The 15,287-nt window shown below is 39.2% G+C and overlaps 1 protein-coding gene across 1 annotated transcript in view; it reads right to left on the bottom strand.

Moving 5' to 3' along the window:
• Positions 1-1,862: 1,862 nt before the first annotated feature.
• Positions 1,863-15,287, bottom strand: part of LOC110110983 (glutamate--glyoxylate aminotransferase 2) — a 30,394-nt gene continuing 16,969 nt past the window's right edge. Inside the window, exons 8-14 of the mRNA XM_020842651.2 lie at positions 5,121-5,294; positions 4,895-5,026; positions 4,400-4,465; positions 3,990-4,054; positions 3,518-3,609; positions 3,273-3,429; positions 1,863-2,264 (exon numbers count right to left, since the gene is read on the bottom strand). Coding sequence (XP_020698310.1) covers positions 2,135-2,264; positions 3,273-3,429; positions 3,518-3,609; positions 3,990-4,054; positions 4,400-4,465; positions 4,895-5,026; positions 5,121-5,294 — 816 coding nt within the window. The 3' untranslated portion in view covers positions 1,863-2,134. The remainder of the gene's footprint in view (positions 2,265-3,272; positions 3,430-3,517; positions 3,610-3,989; positions 4,055-4,399; positions 4,466-4,894; positions 5,027-5,120; positions 5,295-15,287) is intronic.

Below are 15,287 nucleotides of genomic sequence, written 5' to 3'. Positions count from 1 at the left end.
GTATGCTGATGTAAAAATCAACATTTTAATACAAAAATTTCTTAAAAATAAAAAATTAATAATAACTAGTAGAAACATGATTGTGATATGAAAAGTAAACAACAACAACAACATCAAGCATTTGTCCCACTATGTGGGGTCGGATATATGAATCTTTTTTCGCCATTATGTTTAAAAGTCAAATTCTCATTTAAATCTAATAAAGAAAGATCATTTCTAATATTTTCTAACCAAGTCTTTTTAGGTCTACCTCTACCTTTCTTAACATAAGTCAAATCTAATACCTTAACTTTCCTAACCAGGTCATTGGGAGGCCTTCGTTTAATGTGACCAAACCATCTAAGGCGACTCTCTCTAATCTTATCTTCCACTGGAGCTACTCCAACCTTTTCACGTATATACTCATTTTGTATCATATCTCTAAGGCTCAAGCCACTCATCCACCTAAGCATCCTCATCTCTGCAACACTTAACTTAGTATTATGCTTCTCTTTTAATGGCCAACATTCGGCACCATAGAGCATTGCAGGTCTCACCACCATCTTATAGAATTTTCCCTTAAGTTTGAGGGGGACTTTTCTATCGCACAATAAGCCCGATACATTCCTCCACTTCAACCATCCAACTTGAATTATGTTGATAATATCCCCATCAATATCACCATCATTCTGAACAATAGATCCAAGATATCTAAAACGTGCACTCTTATTAATGACTTGATCGCCCAAAGTCACAATCCCCTCACTAAGTCTATTGCTACTAAAATTACACTCAATATTTTCAATTTTAGATCTACTCGAGCGAAAACCTTTAGACTCTAAAGTTGACCTCCATAATTCAAATTTACCTTCAACTCCCTCTCTAGTCTTATCAACAAGAAGAATATCATCAGCAAAAAACATACACCAAGCCACCAAGGTACATCCTCTTGCAAATGTCTAGTGAAAACATCCATGCTAAAGCAATAAGATATGGGCTTAAGGCTGATCATTGATGTAACCCAACCGAAATAGGAAAATACTTGGTCAAAACACCTAAGTTTGAACACAAGTAATAGCTCTTGCATACATATCTTTAATGATTTGAATAAAAGTGTTATTAACTCCTTTCTTTTCAAGAACTCTCCATAGCACTTCTCTTGAAACTTTATCATATGCTTTTTCTAAATCAATAAATATCATATGTAAATCTTTCTTATTTTCTCTATATTTATCAATCAAACCTCTCAATAAATGTATGGCTTCCATAGTAAACCTACCTGGCATGAATCCAAATTGGTTTTGAGAAACAATAGTATCACGCCACAACCTACGCTCCATAACTCGCTCCCATAGTTTTAAAGTATGACACATTAACTTAATTCCTCTATAATTCGCACTCATGTGTATCAACTTTATTCTTAAAAATAAGAATTAACACACTCATTCTTTAATGATCTAACATCTTTTTAGCCTTCAAAATAATATTAAAAAGTTTAGTAAGCCAAAAAATTCTTTCAATCTCCAAACCTAAAAGTAAAACAAAAAAAAAAATTATCTCAAACTTACCCTAAGTCTAAATATAAGAGACTATGGATTTTTTAGTTCACCAAATTATGTTAGGTACAATAAAAGAAAAAAAAAAAGTTACAACAAATTTTTTTTTTTTTCCTCTCCTTTACCTTACACCTTTAGACTTTGTTTGCAAATTACAACATCTTCCTTTAAAACCACAAGACTTAGGGCATCTTATCAAATTGATTATAATATATATATATAAACAAACCAAATATATATATATTTAAAAAAAAGCTCAAAAAGAAAAATAAAAAATGATAAAAAAATTGCCCCTTTAATAAATATTATCATACATATTTTTATGAGTGCAAGTAATAACTATTTCATATCTAAAAAAACTATACTTAAATATGCCAGAGAAAGGCAATCACATACTTTTGAGTATCAGACTTTCCAAATAACATGGAAAGACCAAACATGCAGGGTTTAGGTTCCCTTCACTGCTGCAGAATTACAGTAATGATATGGACATTGGAAATTCCTTTCAGAAATTACATGAATTAAAGTATAATGGCTATTTCTTTCTCATTTCCCACACAAATATGCATCAAACATTGAAGTTTCTTTACTTACAGGAGTCATATCCTGGAAAATCCTCTGTAATTCTCATATTGCTCCATGAACTCGTCATTGAATTTTTTGAAGCTGGCCATTATAGCAGGCATATCTTGCTCAGCTGGTAGTATGGTTGTCCTTAGATGAAAAACGCTGTCCATAGAAAAAAAACTGATTATCAGAAATTGTAGAGTACAAAAGTTTCAGAATTGAAGATTCAGATAATCTTTTTTCTCCATTGTGTCTTATTAAGAGTCAAATTATCATTTAAATCTAATTAAGAAAGGTTATTTCTAGTATTTTCAAACCAAGTCTTTTAGGTCTATCTCTACCTGTTTTAACATATCAAATCTAATACATCTACTCTCCTAACCGGCTCATCGGAAGGCTGCCGTTTAATGTGACCAAACCATCTAAGATGAATCTCTCCAATCTTATCTTCCATTGGAGCTACTCCAGCCTTTTCACGTATATACGCGTTTCGTATCTTGTATCTAAGAGAAAAGCCAATCATCCAACTGAGCATCCTCATCTCTACAACACTTAACTTAATATTATGCTTCTCTTTTAACGGCCAACATTCAACACCATAAAGTATTGCAGGTCTCACCACCATCTTATAGTAGTTTTCCTGAAGTTTGAGGGGGACTTTTCTATCACACAACAAGCCCGATGCATTCCTCCACTTCAAACATTCAACTTGAATTCTAATAAATAATATTCCCATCTATTTTGCCATTACTCTGAACATTAGACCCAACATATCTAAAATGTGTACTCTTATTAATGATTTGATAAAAAACAAAAATAATAAAAATAAAAAGCGAACACAAAGAACCCCAAAAAGAACCCAAAAAACCAAGCATGTTATAGCATTTTTGTCACTAGACCAAGATTGAACAAACAACACCGAATTGTAAGGGATTTTGTTAAAAAGAACTGCATCAGATTCAGGCTTTCATTTCAGTCCAACATCGAGGCTTAAAATGGGGCGTGCAAGAAGGTATAGATCAAATGAACTGAAAAACAAAGTGCACAAATTCGAAGAATCTTTCCAAGTTAATCAAGAAGAAGTGGGAGATGATGAAATTGCATGAACAAAACTTGACAAATTATGTAGCTTAAAGGATGAACGGTAACTAAAAACTATTGAGCACTAACCCATCCTTCTGGCCAAATCCTGAGCCTGGAACTGTAGAAATACCAGTAGCTTCCAAGAGCTTAAGGCAATAGAAAACATCAGGAGCCTTTCCAGCCTTTTTTGCAGCTTCAATTGCCTTTGGTGGTAAGCGAATTTGTGGAAATGAATACATAGCACCTGAAATCATTTTTAAAGAACATTAAACAACAATACTAAAGATGCTTGAGAAAAACAAGATGCAGTAGTATTATCAAGGACTCATCACCTTCTGTAAAATTACAAACTACATTTTTGCAGCTATTAAATCCATCAGTCATTATATGAGCTCTTCTCCTAAGGGAATCTAGGACTGCTTTGCTACATAAGATAACAAAAACCCGTCAATGTTAATATGATAATCATAAATTTCTGTAGCATCTAGTAATGTGAGATTACGGCTTCATTTGAGATGGCTTTCTTATCGCTTCTTAAAGCAGTTTTTTAGTAAAAAAATTTAATTTAAGAAGTAACAAGAAAGCCGTCCCAAACGAAGCCAACATCGTGCAAGAAAAAGTAGGGCACGAAACACCATGAACAGGTTTTTATATTTTATAAATTATTAATGTGAATTAAAATATATAGTTTCTACTATTCTGTATTATAAGTAGGACTAGTTTGAGCTGACTTTTACTAAAAGATTCTAAGAAATAAAATAAAATTAAAAGTTTTAAGGGAAGGTTTCGAAGATCCATCCTAACCTCTCTGCAGAGTATTTCAAGTAGGAGATATCACCTGGCTTTGGAGGATTCACCATCAACCCTAGCTGAAAAGAAAAATAAACATATCTCAGAGCGACTCTCTTATAATTAAACATAGAAAAAACTCATTGAATCACTGGAAAACTTTTAGAGTTCCAATCACAACCGACGATTTTCTATGTTGCATCAATAGTTCAAAGTTTTATTGAGAAATATTTCCGGTGCATGATTATCCTATCAATGTAGGGCTTGAGGACTGAATCTATGCAGCCTTTATCTTTGCAAAGCTGTTTTCATGATTCCAGTCCATGGCCTCCATATCATAATGGAGGCAACATGGAAATTACTGTTCTGGGCCAACCCCCTCTAACAATACCACAAAGTATATTGATTAAGCAAAATTTACTTACAAAAATCTGACCAGGGACATTGGGGCTCAGTGAAACTGAAGCAACTTTATAAATTTCATCAACGGTCTGTGGGAAAAACAAAATAGAACTCAGTATTAGCATATAATTGTCAAGCTGCTTTTGTTTTAAAATTAAAATAGCTTTTTTTTGTTATGGAACGAGATAACACAAGCTTCCCTACATAATGATAAAAGTGGAGATTTTACTGCAAAGCTGCTTTTTTTTAAGGAAGAAAGAACTTTGAAAACTTTCTTTCATACTCTTTACTGTCATATTTATCTTCAGCTCAAAAGCTTACAGAAGAAAAATTTTTGGTAGTCCTAAATAACTTCTGCTTTTCAGCTTAAAGAAGTAGCACCAATTCAGAAACAACAATTTTGAACTAAGTAAAACCTGAAAGCATGGCGTTAACTTTATTTACTAAAAAGATAACGAACTATTGGAACTAATATGAGTAATTCTTCAAATGCTAGAGGAAAAGGAAGAAGGCTAAACCTGCGGAGAAAGATTAGTCATCTCAAAGTATCCTCCACGCTGTCCGCATTCGCCCCAGTATCCTTTTGAAACAGTGTGGAAGGAAACAAGTTGCACCTCCTTGCTGATAGGAGGGCCCATATCCAACAATATCTAGCATTATTGAAGAATTTTGGAGTGATAAAAGAGCTTAAAGTAGCACCAATTGGCAAAAAAATGGACTGCAATGCTTAACTGAGGAAATTACCTTTCTAGCACTTATGAAAGGCCGCTCGTCCTGATATATATTTTGTTGATAAACTTCATCTGCAAGCAGGACTAAGTTTTCTCGATAGCAAAACAACAATATTTCCTTTAAATTGGCTTCACTGAGACATTGTCCAGTAGGGTTTCCTGGGTTTATGATCACCATAGCTCGAATCTGAACCATAACAAAATCAGCTTGGCTAAGAAATACAATCAATATGTGGATGTACATAGACAAAAAATTTTAGAAACAAATAGGAAAATAGGATCATACATAATTCGAAGTGGTGTTTCAATTTTATGCTTTATGGTCATCATAAGGAATGTAAAATGGTTATTTTGCATGATTATTTGATCTTTAGGTGACCTTGTAAAGAGCATAGTTACATATTATCTCTAAGTTCATAATTCAGAACAGTTTAACCATATTTCTATTTGATGAAGGTGCCCAATAAGGAACCAATTAGAAAAAACAGCTTTGGCTTGCAATAGTTGAATGCAGGCACTGTTAAACTGATAAAATATAAGTGAGCAATAGCATGTGGGAAAAAATAATCATAGCGAAGACACAAACGGAAACGCATACAAATTTGTGTGGTTTGGTGAGATCGACTAACATCCGTGGTCACATTAGGATCAAATAGTTTCATTAAGTTTCAAAAGAGAGATATCAATGATCTCTCTTCATATAGAGATGATTTAGAGTTACCCGTTTTACGAAATGCATCCACTTGTTGAATTTAATGAAGTAGAAAACATAAACGTTCCATGGTTGATACTAAATATTGAGAGAACATAATCTCTTGTATTAACCAAAGAATGGAGTGAGGAAGTAAATGAAGACTATTGCTGCAGACTGCTTTCTCGCTAGGGGCAAGACACATGCCAGAGTCCAACTGTTGTGTCGTTGAATGAAAGCAATCCAAAATCCCCCTTTCCTTCTTCTCTGTATTGGTGAAGAGAAATCAACTCCCCACTTCCTCTTCTATCCATTTTCTTTGCTTTTGTGAGATACCAAGCTCCTCCAGCAAATATTTAATTTATATTGGTAATAAGGAAAACTATAATTAGTTACAAAATCTCTCCAAAGATTACAAGGTCTTAATAATAACAAACTATAATACCCACTAACCTTTTAAAGCAATTAATTTAAAATCTTTAATACTTTTTTAGAGGCAAGCTCGAAAGTGTATGTACACAAAAGAGTAAAAAAAAAAAGAAACAACGTTTTCTATTTGTGTCTTGTAACCTTTTAATTAAAAAATAATAATATCATAGCAAATACAAAATATTTAAGCATGTATTTCAAATCTCAATCAAATATTTACAATAGAGGAATATCTTGATCTTATTTTGCAAGGATTTGATAAGGGAAAATTTTGGCTTGATAATTTTACCATTGTATGGAAAATCTTTAGGTCTTTATCGCTCATATGCCTTAGTATTTAATACCATAGATCAAAATTTTCCTATGCGTTGGTGGCATCTCCTACTGTACTTTTTGGTGGTGGTGATGTTGAGAGTACACATCTTGTTACCCTATCATTCACCAAGTTACCTTTCATTGCTTTCCAAGTATTAACATCTAAAGTGGCATGACATGCTTTTACAACTAGTTGTCGAATGAAGCTGAAGTTTCTTCTCAAGATAGAAATGTGTCTGAGTTTGTTCAAATTATAAGTGTTTCCATTAGCAATCTTGATTACCACATCTCTAATTTCCATAATATTCAAGGACTGGAAAGACTAGTTTAATTTTATTGGACTATTTGCATTAAGTTTTAGAGGATTCTCGATGTCTTTCACATTGTCATTTATTATGTTAGACCGGTCCAGCCAGTCCATATGGCACCAGCACAATGTAACAAGAGGCGGAAGAGTTCGCCTCCTGTATGAGCCGCACAAGCCGCAAGATCCACGGGAGCCAATTTGGAAGGATTTTTTAGGGAGTTAGGAGGGAAATTTGAATGTAGGGATTGTTTAGAGATTTCCTTTTTGATTTTATGCATTAAATAGTTTGTTTTCCTAGGGTTAGGGCATCTTGAATTTGGCTGAAATTTGAGATCTCTTAGGTTTAGGTTTCCTTTGGGCTCTAGTGGCGTCTAATGAATTTGGGAGAGATCGATCCTTCTCTCGAATTGAGGATCAACTATATCTTGTTATTTTTCGTTTATATTTCATCAAATAATACAAATTATCTACTGTTTTCGTGGTTTTGTGTTGATTTTTATGGAGAATTCTTGTTGTTTTTCGAAGATTGATAGGAAATACTTGAGAACTACAATTGTTTCCCATTAAATTGGTATCATAGCAGATTTTGGGACTGTTTCGGAGTTTTGACTGTGAAAACTTGTTGCTGTTTTCCAGCCGGAAGAAGGGTTATTTGCTGTTTAAAAGGGTTGAATTCCAGATTTTTGATTCTACAAAAATCCGGGTATTGATGGCGGCCAAGAAAATGAATGCAATCGAAGAACGCCTCAAAGTGCAGATCAGACAAATAAAATATGAGATTTTCAATCTACAAACTCAAGCTTCAGATTTAAAGAAAGACATTTCAGCCATCCACGAGAATATAGATAAGAATTTTTCCAACCTGAGGAAGATGTTGAAGAAAATGCTCGAGGGTCAAACCATAATATCGCCGTCGAAGGGGAGGGAAGGCGCCGACAGCCAGGGAGATGGGAAAAATCCTAAGCCAATCAGACAAAGGGGAGATCAAGAGGTGGAGACTCGAAAGGGAGAAGAGAAAACACCTCTCATAGAGCCTATTCCTAGGGAGGAGCCTGACAGAGGGTATGAGGAGAGGCGTGAGGAGGTAGGGCAAGAACGAAGATGTGTTGATTTGGAGAAGAGAGGGGCAAGATTGGAAAGGAAAATAGGTAATTATGATCAAAGGGGGCTGAATTTGAAAGGGGAACAATTTGTTATGATCCAAGGGGTACTGAGTTTGAGAGGACAATGTGAGAATTTGATGAAAGGCTAGGGTATGAACGTAGAAGGGATGATTGGGATACTTGGGGGGAACCACCCTCTTGGGGAATGTGAAATTATGAAGGAAACATAGGGAACAAAGGCGAACTAAGGGTGAGGAAACTGAAGATGTCTATCTTTGAGGGAGATGATGCACATGGGTGGATCTACAGGGTGGAAAGGTACTTTACTGTCAATAGGTTGACAGAGGAGGATAAGCTGACGGCGACTGGGATGTGCTTGGAAGGGAAAGCTTTAACATGGTACCAATGGAGGGATATGAGGCAACCAATAAGGACCTGGAGGGAGTTTAAGAACTTCCTGTTGGAATGCTTCCAAACCAGCAGGGAAGTAGACTTCTACGAGCAGTTCTTCGCTTTGACACGGGATGGTTTAGTGATGGAGTATTGGAAGAAATTCGAGTACCTTGCTAGTTGATTGGACCGTCTTCGTGAGACAGTGCTAGAAGAAATTTTCATGAAGGGACTGATGCCAGAGATCCGGGCAGCGGTGAAAGTAATGAAGTCTCGTGATTTGTGAGAGGCTATGGAGCTAGCTCAGTTGGTGGAGGATGAGAGGCACCTGGAGAGAGAGACGGAAGGCAGCAACTCAGGAGGTCTAAACGGAAAAGCCACCACCTTTCTGGCACCCAAGGAGCCGACGTTGGGTACTCTTTGGGAGACTTCAAATGAGAAGACAGTAGGAGTAAGACTGGGGGACAACTTTAAGAAGGTCACAGAAACAAAATTACAGGATAAAAGGGAGAAGGGGCTCTGTTTCAAATGTAACGAGAGGTATACGACGGGCACAAGTGTAAGGATCGAACTCTTCAAGTTCTTACCATTTGTGATGCGGAGGGAATTGAGGAGGTTGTTGTGCTTCCACCTTAAGGACAAGGTGGATCTTTAGAAGGGGAGTATTGTTAGGCCGGTCCATTGGACCGGTCCAGCCTGTCCTGCTCAACGTAAGAAGAGGCGGAAGAATCCGCCTCCTGTATAAGCTGCACAAGCTGCAAGATCCACGTGAGCCAATTTGAAAGGATTTTTAAGGGAGTTAGGAGGGAAATTTAAATGTAGGGACTATTTAGAGTTTTCCTTTTTAATTGTATGCATTAAATAGTTTGTTTTCCTAGGGTTAGGACATTTTGAATTTGGCTGAAATTTGAGATCTCTTAGGTTTAGGTTTCCTTTGGGCTCTAACAATGTCTAGAGAATTTGGGAGAGATCGATCCTCCTCTTGAATCGAGGATCAACTGTATCTAGCTATTTTTCGTTTAAATTTTATCAAATAATACAAATTATGTACTGTTTTCGTGATTTTGTGTGGATTTTTGTGGAGAATTCTCGTTGTTTTTCAAAGATTGATAGGAAATACTTGAGATCTACAAGTGTTTCCTATCACGTTGACTCTCATTTGGCTTTGCCTTGTTTGTGCTTCTTTTGATATCATTCACTACATGGACAGATTTGTCTTGACATCACTATCCACTTGAGTGATGTAAAGACATGTTTCTATTGTGATTCGACTATTTGATGTGGTCTTGAATATATATATATATATATAATTTTTTTTAATATTGAACGTTATGAATTTTATTCTGTATTGTCCATATGATGGAAAACAACCCATGATCATGCTGGGTTCAGTGCTCTCAGGTTGGTTCACACCATTGTCCTTCCACTTGTGTCATTGTTTTTTGCTCCTTGGTGGCTGCTTGGGTGATTATTTATGGGCTATTTTTTATTAGGCTTGGCCCATTTTTTCCCTTAGTCAGCTGGCTGCTCGATTTTCCTTGCTGGTTGTTCAATTTTCCTGTTGGCTGCTTGGTTTCCCTATTGGCTGCTCAGTTTTCCCTATGGTTGCTCAGTTTCCCTGCTACTAGCTGCCTGATTTTCCCCTTGCTGATTCCTGTGCACGATGCTTTGACTTCTTCTTGTGAGGACTGATTTGGGTGGGTCTTATTGGCTATTTTGGAGGCACATTTATGCAATCAAATTAATGCTTTTTCCCCCTCCTATATATAGTGATTGAATCTCTATTGTGGAAGGTTGTCGGTGAAGTGAAAAAAAGAGTGAAACATGTGAGTTTCTTCTTAGCTTGCGAGTTGTCTTCTCCATAATCCCTATTTCTTCCTCTCAACCTTCTTTCTACTTCTTCCCTACATATTTTCCCTTCCACCAGTATATTTCTTCTCTAAACATTGAGAGTTGTAAGGTGGTGTTGTACCATGTTTTGTTGGTATTTGCCAGAGGAGCGTTAAAGTGTGCTGGATCATAATTTCAGTGGTGGATCACAAGTTTGTTCTTTCCTTTGAGCATATTTTCCTAGTTTATGATTTGCATGTGAGGTGACCAATCGTGGTTATTCTGAGGGTATTTTAATTTGTGTTTTTTTTCCTTTTTTTCTTTGCGTGAATTTCTAACCATTTTCCCACATTTGTTTTATACTAAGTTTCCATCATTTGGTGTTTGTTTTTGTGATATTGAAAGGAAGTGTTTTATTTGCATGCCTAGTGTTCTCCTACATGATTTAAGAACTTAAAGTTGCATCACTATTGGTTCTTGCTACAATAATTTTCATTTGCCTCTAAATCATCATGGAGAAAAACAAACGCAACAAAGATCAAACACACATGAAATACAAATTTATCTATTTTGGTGAGATCTATTTAATAGTATTAGATCTAGTGGGGTATTGTGATTTTGGGAGATCAAATCATTAATAAGAGTATACCTTTTAGATATCTTGAATCTATTGTTTAAAGTGATGATGAAATACATGGAGATATTATTTGTAGAATTCAAGTTGGATGAATGAAGTGGAAGAATGCGTAGGGTCTGTTGTGTAATAGAAAATTATCCCTCAAACATAAAAGAAATTCTATAAGATAGTGATAAGACCTACAATGCCTTATGGCGCAAAATGTTGGCCATTCAAAGAGAAACATAAAGTTAAATTAAGAGTTACAGAAATGAGAATTCTCAGGTGGATGAGTGGCTTCACTCTTTGGGATGGAATGCGAAACAAGTATGTATGTGAAAGGGTTGGAGTAGCTCCAATGGTACATAAGATTAGAGAGAGTCTCCTTAAATGGTTTGGACACAAAATGTCAACATTCTCATACTCGGTTAAGAGAGTAGATGTATTGGATTTGACCTATGTTACGAAAGGTAGAGGTAGAACTAAAAATATTTAGCTAGAAAATATTACAAAAGACATTTCTTATTGTTGCGTCCTGGAGTATTCGCGGCGGTAGAGAAATATATAGTTTAACGTCTTAGCATTGTACGAAGATCCAGCACACAATCAGATAAGTGAGAGGGTGCAGCGTTCATAAGAGACACCAGAGTTTTTACGTGGAAAACCCCTGAAAAGGGGGAAAAACCATGGGGCCTGGCCCAGATTGAATGAATCCACTAGTATTTGTAGTCGATTACAAATGAGGCCTTCTTAGGGAGAAGGCCTTGGCTTGATGTCACAAATGTACATCATATAAAGTGTATTACATGGTGGGAGTTACAATAGATGTATTTGTTTTGTCAGCACGACCATAGTCGATAGGATGGAGATCGGAAAGACCGTTGTCTGGTGATGGAGGTCGGAAGGACCATAGTAGGCGACGGAGGTCGAGAGGACCGTAGTCGGCAGGAGACTGGGGTCTGAGTGACCGTTGTCTGGTGATGGAGGTCGGAGTGGCCATAGTAGGCGACGGAGGTCGGAAGGATCGTAGCCGGCAGGAGACCTGGGTCAGAAAGACCGTTATCTATTGATGGAGGTCGGAAGGACCATAGTAGGCGACGGAGGTCAGTAGGACCGTAGTCGGCAGGAGACCGGGGTCTGAAAGACCGTTGTAGTAGGGCGATACTCTGGTAGAACTCTAGGCGTCAAGTAGTGACCCAGCAGAAGTCCGGGCCTCAGGTGGTGTCCTGGTTGAGCACAGGGTCTCAAGTGGCTGTTCGGCAGAGCAACAACGTCAGGCGGTGGTCCGATGGAGGTTAGGGCCTTCGGCGATGGTCTGACAAAGGTGAGGGCCTCTGGCAAAGGTGAGGGTCTCTGGCAAAGATGAGGGCCTTTGGCGAAGGTGAGGGTCTCTGGCAAAGGTGAGGGTCTCTGGCAAAGGTGAGGGCCTTTGGTGAAGGTGAGGGCCTCAGGTGTTGGTGAGGGCCTTTGGTGAAGGTGAGGGCCCTTGGCGAAGGTGAGGGCCTCTGGAGAAGGTGAGGGCCTCATGTGGTGGTCCGACGAGGCTCCGGCGGTGGTCCGGGGAGGCTCCAGCGGTGGTCCGGTGAAGTCCCGGCGATGGTCCGGCGAGGGTGAGGGCCTTATGTGGTAGTCCGGCAAAGCTCCGGCGGTGGTCCGACGAGGATCCGGCGAGGTTCTGATGGTGGTCGAGGAGGAGCTTCTTCCTCTACTTCCTTCTCTTCTCCTCATCTCTTCTTTCTTCGGTCCCCCATTGTGAAGAATGAGGGCTATATTTATAGATTTTCTAGAGTGGCATATCTCGTAAATAGGGGTGAGATCAAGGGCGAATAGGGAGTGGTCGAATGGACGGCCGATATTGAACCCTTTGATTGTAAACCGTTCGTTGGACATTTGAAGGCCTTAGTGATGTCGGAATTCGGCGATCTTGGGCTCGTTGGATTCGTCTCGTCGAGCTGTTCGATTCGAGTATAAGCTCGTTAAAATCGGAGATCGTTTGGTAACTCAAATTGTGGTTTGAACCTTCCAACAACGCTTCGGGTCCTTGATTTGGACCCATTTGGGCTCGAATTGGGTTGAATTTGGTGTCGTTGGGTTTGTATTCCCGAGACGCTCAGTTTAACTGTAAGCTCGCTGAAATCGGAGTTCGGGTGCTTCCGGATTTAATTTTTGAAGTTTCTGTGTTGGGCTTGCATCGAGATTCGTGCTCAATCAAGATAATTTCATGATAACGTGTTTTTTAATTTTTTTTTGAACGTGTGGGGCCCAAAAAATTCCGAAAAAATCCCAAAAAATTCAAAAAAAAAAAATCGGAAAAATTCAGAAAAATTTAAAAAATTCGAAAATTCTGGAGAACTCTAGAAACTTTCCCTCTTCTCTTCAAAAAAGTATAAATAGACCCATAAGGCCTTTAGAAAATTTGTTCTTTATCTTCTTCTCCCTCTATTCTTACAATTGAGGCTTTCCTTTGTTCTTCCAAGGCCCCTTTATTTGCAAGGAAGTCCGGAGATTTTTCCTTCTCCTTCCATTCTTACAATTGAGGCTTTCCCTTGGTCTTCCAAGGCCCCTCTCTTTGCAAGGAAGTCCGGAGATTTTTTCTTTTCCCTCTATTCTTACAATTGAGGCTTTCCCTTGGTCTTCCAAGGCCCCTCTATTTGCAAGGAAGTCCGGAGATTTTCCCTTCTCCCTCCATTCTTACAATTGAGGCTTTCCCTTGGCTCTCCAAGGCCCCTCTCTTTGCAAGGACGTCCGGAGATCCCTCATTCTTCCTCTATTCTTCGAGATATCCTGTGGAGTTCTGATGTTAGTTGTTTGGAGATGGAGGTCGGAGAGACCGTTGTAAGGAGGGAGGTTGAAAAGACTGTTGAAGTGCAGAAACCCAGTGTCGGGTAGAAATACGGCGTCAGGTAGGAGGCTGACGGTGAATAGAAGTCCGATGAGGGGTGGAGACTTGGCGTCGAGTAGAATTCTGACGTCGGGGAAAAGTACGATGACGGGTAGAAATTCAACGTCGAGTAGAAGCCCAACGAAAGTCCATCAACGGGCAGAAGTCTAACGACGGGTAGTAGTCCAACGACAGACAGAAGTCCGTAGTCGGGTAGAGGTATAGCGTCGGGTAGAAGACCGACGAAAGTCCGTCGACGGGCAAAAGTCCGATGACGGTTAGTAGTCCGACGGCACGCAGAAGTCCGACGCATGGTAGAAGACCGACGAAAGTTCGTCGACGGCAGAAGTCCGACGACGGTTAATAGTCTGACGACATGCAGAAGTCCGTAGTCGTGTACAAGCACTGTCGGGTAGAAGATCGACGAAAGTTTGTCGACGAGCAGAAGTCCGATGACGAGTAGAAGTCCGCTGATGAGCAGAAGTTCGACGACTAGGAGAAGTCCGCCGTCGGGTAGAAGTACTGTGTCGAGTAGAAGACCGACGAAAGTTCGTCGATGAGCAGAAATCCGATAACGAGTAGAAGTCTGCTGACGAGCAGAAGTCCGACGACAGGGAGAAGTCCGACGTCGCGTAGAAGTACTGTCGGTAGAAGACAGACGAAAATTCATCGACGAGCAGAAGTCCGACGACGAGTAGAAGTCTGCTGACGAGCAGAAGTCCGACGACGGGGAGAAGTCCGACGTCGGGTAGAAGTACAACGTCGGGTAGAAGACCGACGAAAGTTCGTCGACGAGCATAAGTCCGAAAATGAGTAGAAGTCCGCTGACGAGCAGAAGTCTGACGATAGGGAGAAGTCTGACGTCGGGTAGAAGTACAACGTCGGGTATTAGTCCGTTGAAAGTCCTGCAAGGAAAAAGTTCAGCGACAGGAGGAAATTCAACATCAGGTAGAAATTTAACTTTGTGCAAAAGTCCGATGGAAGTCCATTGACGACATTCTAGCGATGTTAACCAAGGATGTATGATTTATCTGAGGTTGTATGTCAGTGTCTTTACTTGATGATGTTAACCTGTTTGAAAGAAGTTAAAAGAATCCATGAAGGATGTAAGACCTATCCGAGGTTGTATGTTAGAGCCTTGCTCAATGACATTAACCTGTGTGGAAGAGGTCGAGAGAATCCACCAAGGATGTGAGACCTATCCGAGGTTGTATGTCGGAGTCTTTGCTCGACTACGTTAACCTGTGTGGAAGAGGTCGAGAGACTCCATCAAGTATGTAAGACCTATCCGAGGTTGTATGTCGGAGCATTTACTCGACGACGTTAACATGTATAGAAGAGGTCGAGAGAATCCACCAAGGATGTAGGATCTATCCGAGGTTGTATGTCAGAGCACTACTCGATGACGTTAACCTGTGTAGAAGAGGTCGAGATAATCCACTAAGGATGTATGACCTATCCGAGGTTGTATGTCGGAGCCTTTGCTCGACGACGTTAACCTGTGTGGAAGAGGTCGAGAGAATCCACCAATGATGTAGGACCTATCCGAGGTTGTATGTCGGAGCCTTTGCTCGACGTCGTTAACCTGTGTGGAAGAGGTCGAGAGAATCCACCAAGG

Source organism: Dendrobium catenatum, unplaced genomic scaffold (assembly GCF_001605985.2).
Source record: "Dendrobium catenatum unplaced genomic scaffold, ASM160598v2 fragScaff_scaffold_1132, whole genome shotgun sequence".
In the NCBI taxonomy this organism is placed as follows: Eukaryota; Viridiplantae; Streptophyta; class Magnoliopsida; order Asparagales; family Orchidaceae; genus Dendrobium; species Dendrobium catenatum.
The sequence above is the reverse complement of the archived record's forward strand: the minus strand, read 5'-3'. Positions and strand labels throughout refer to the sequence as shown.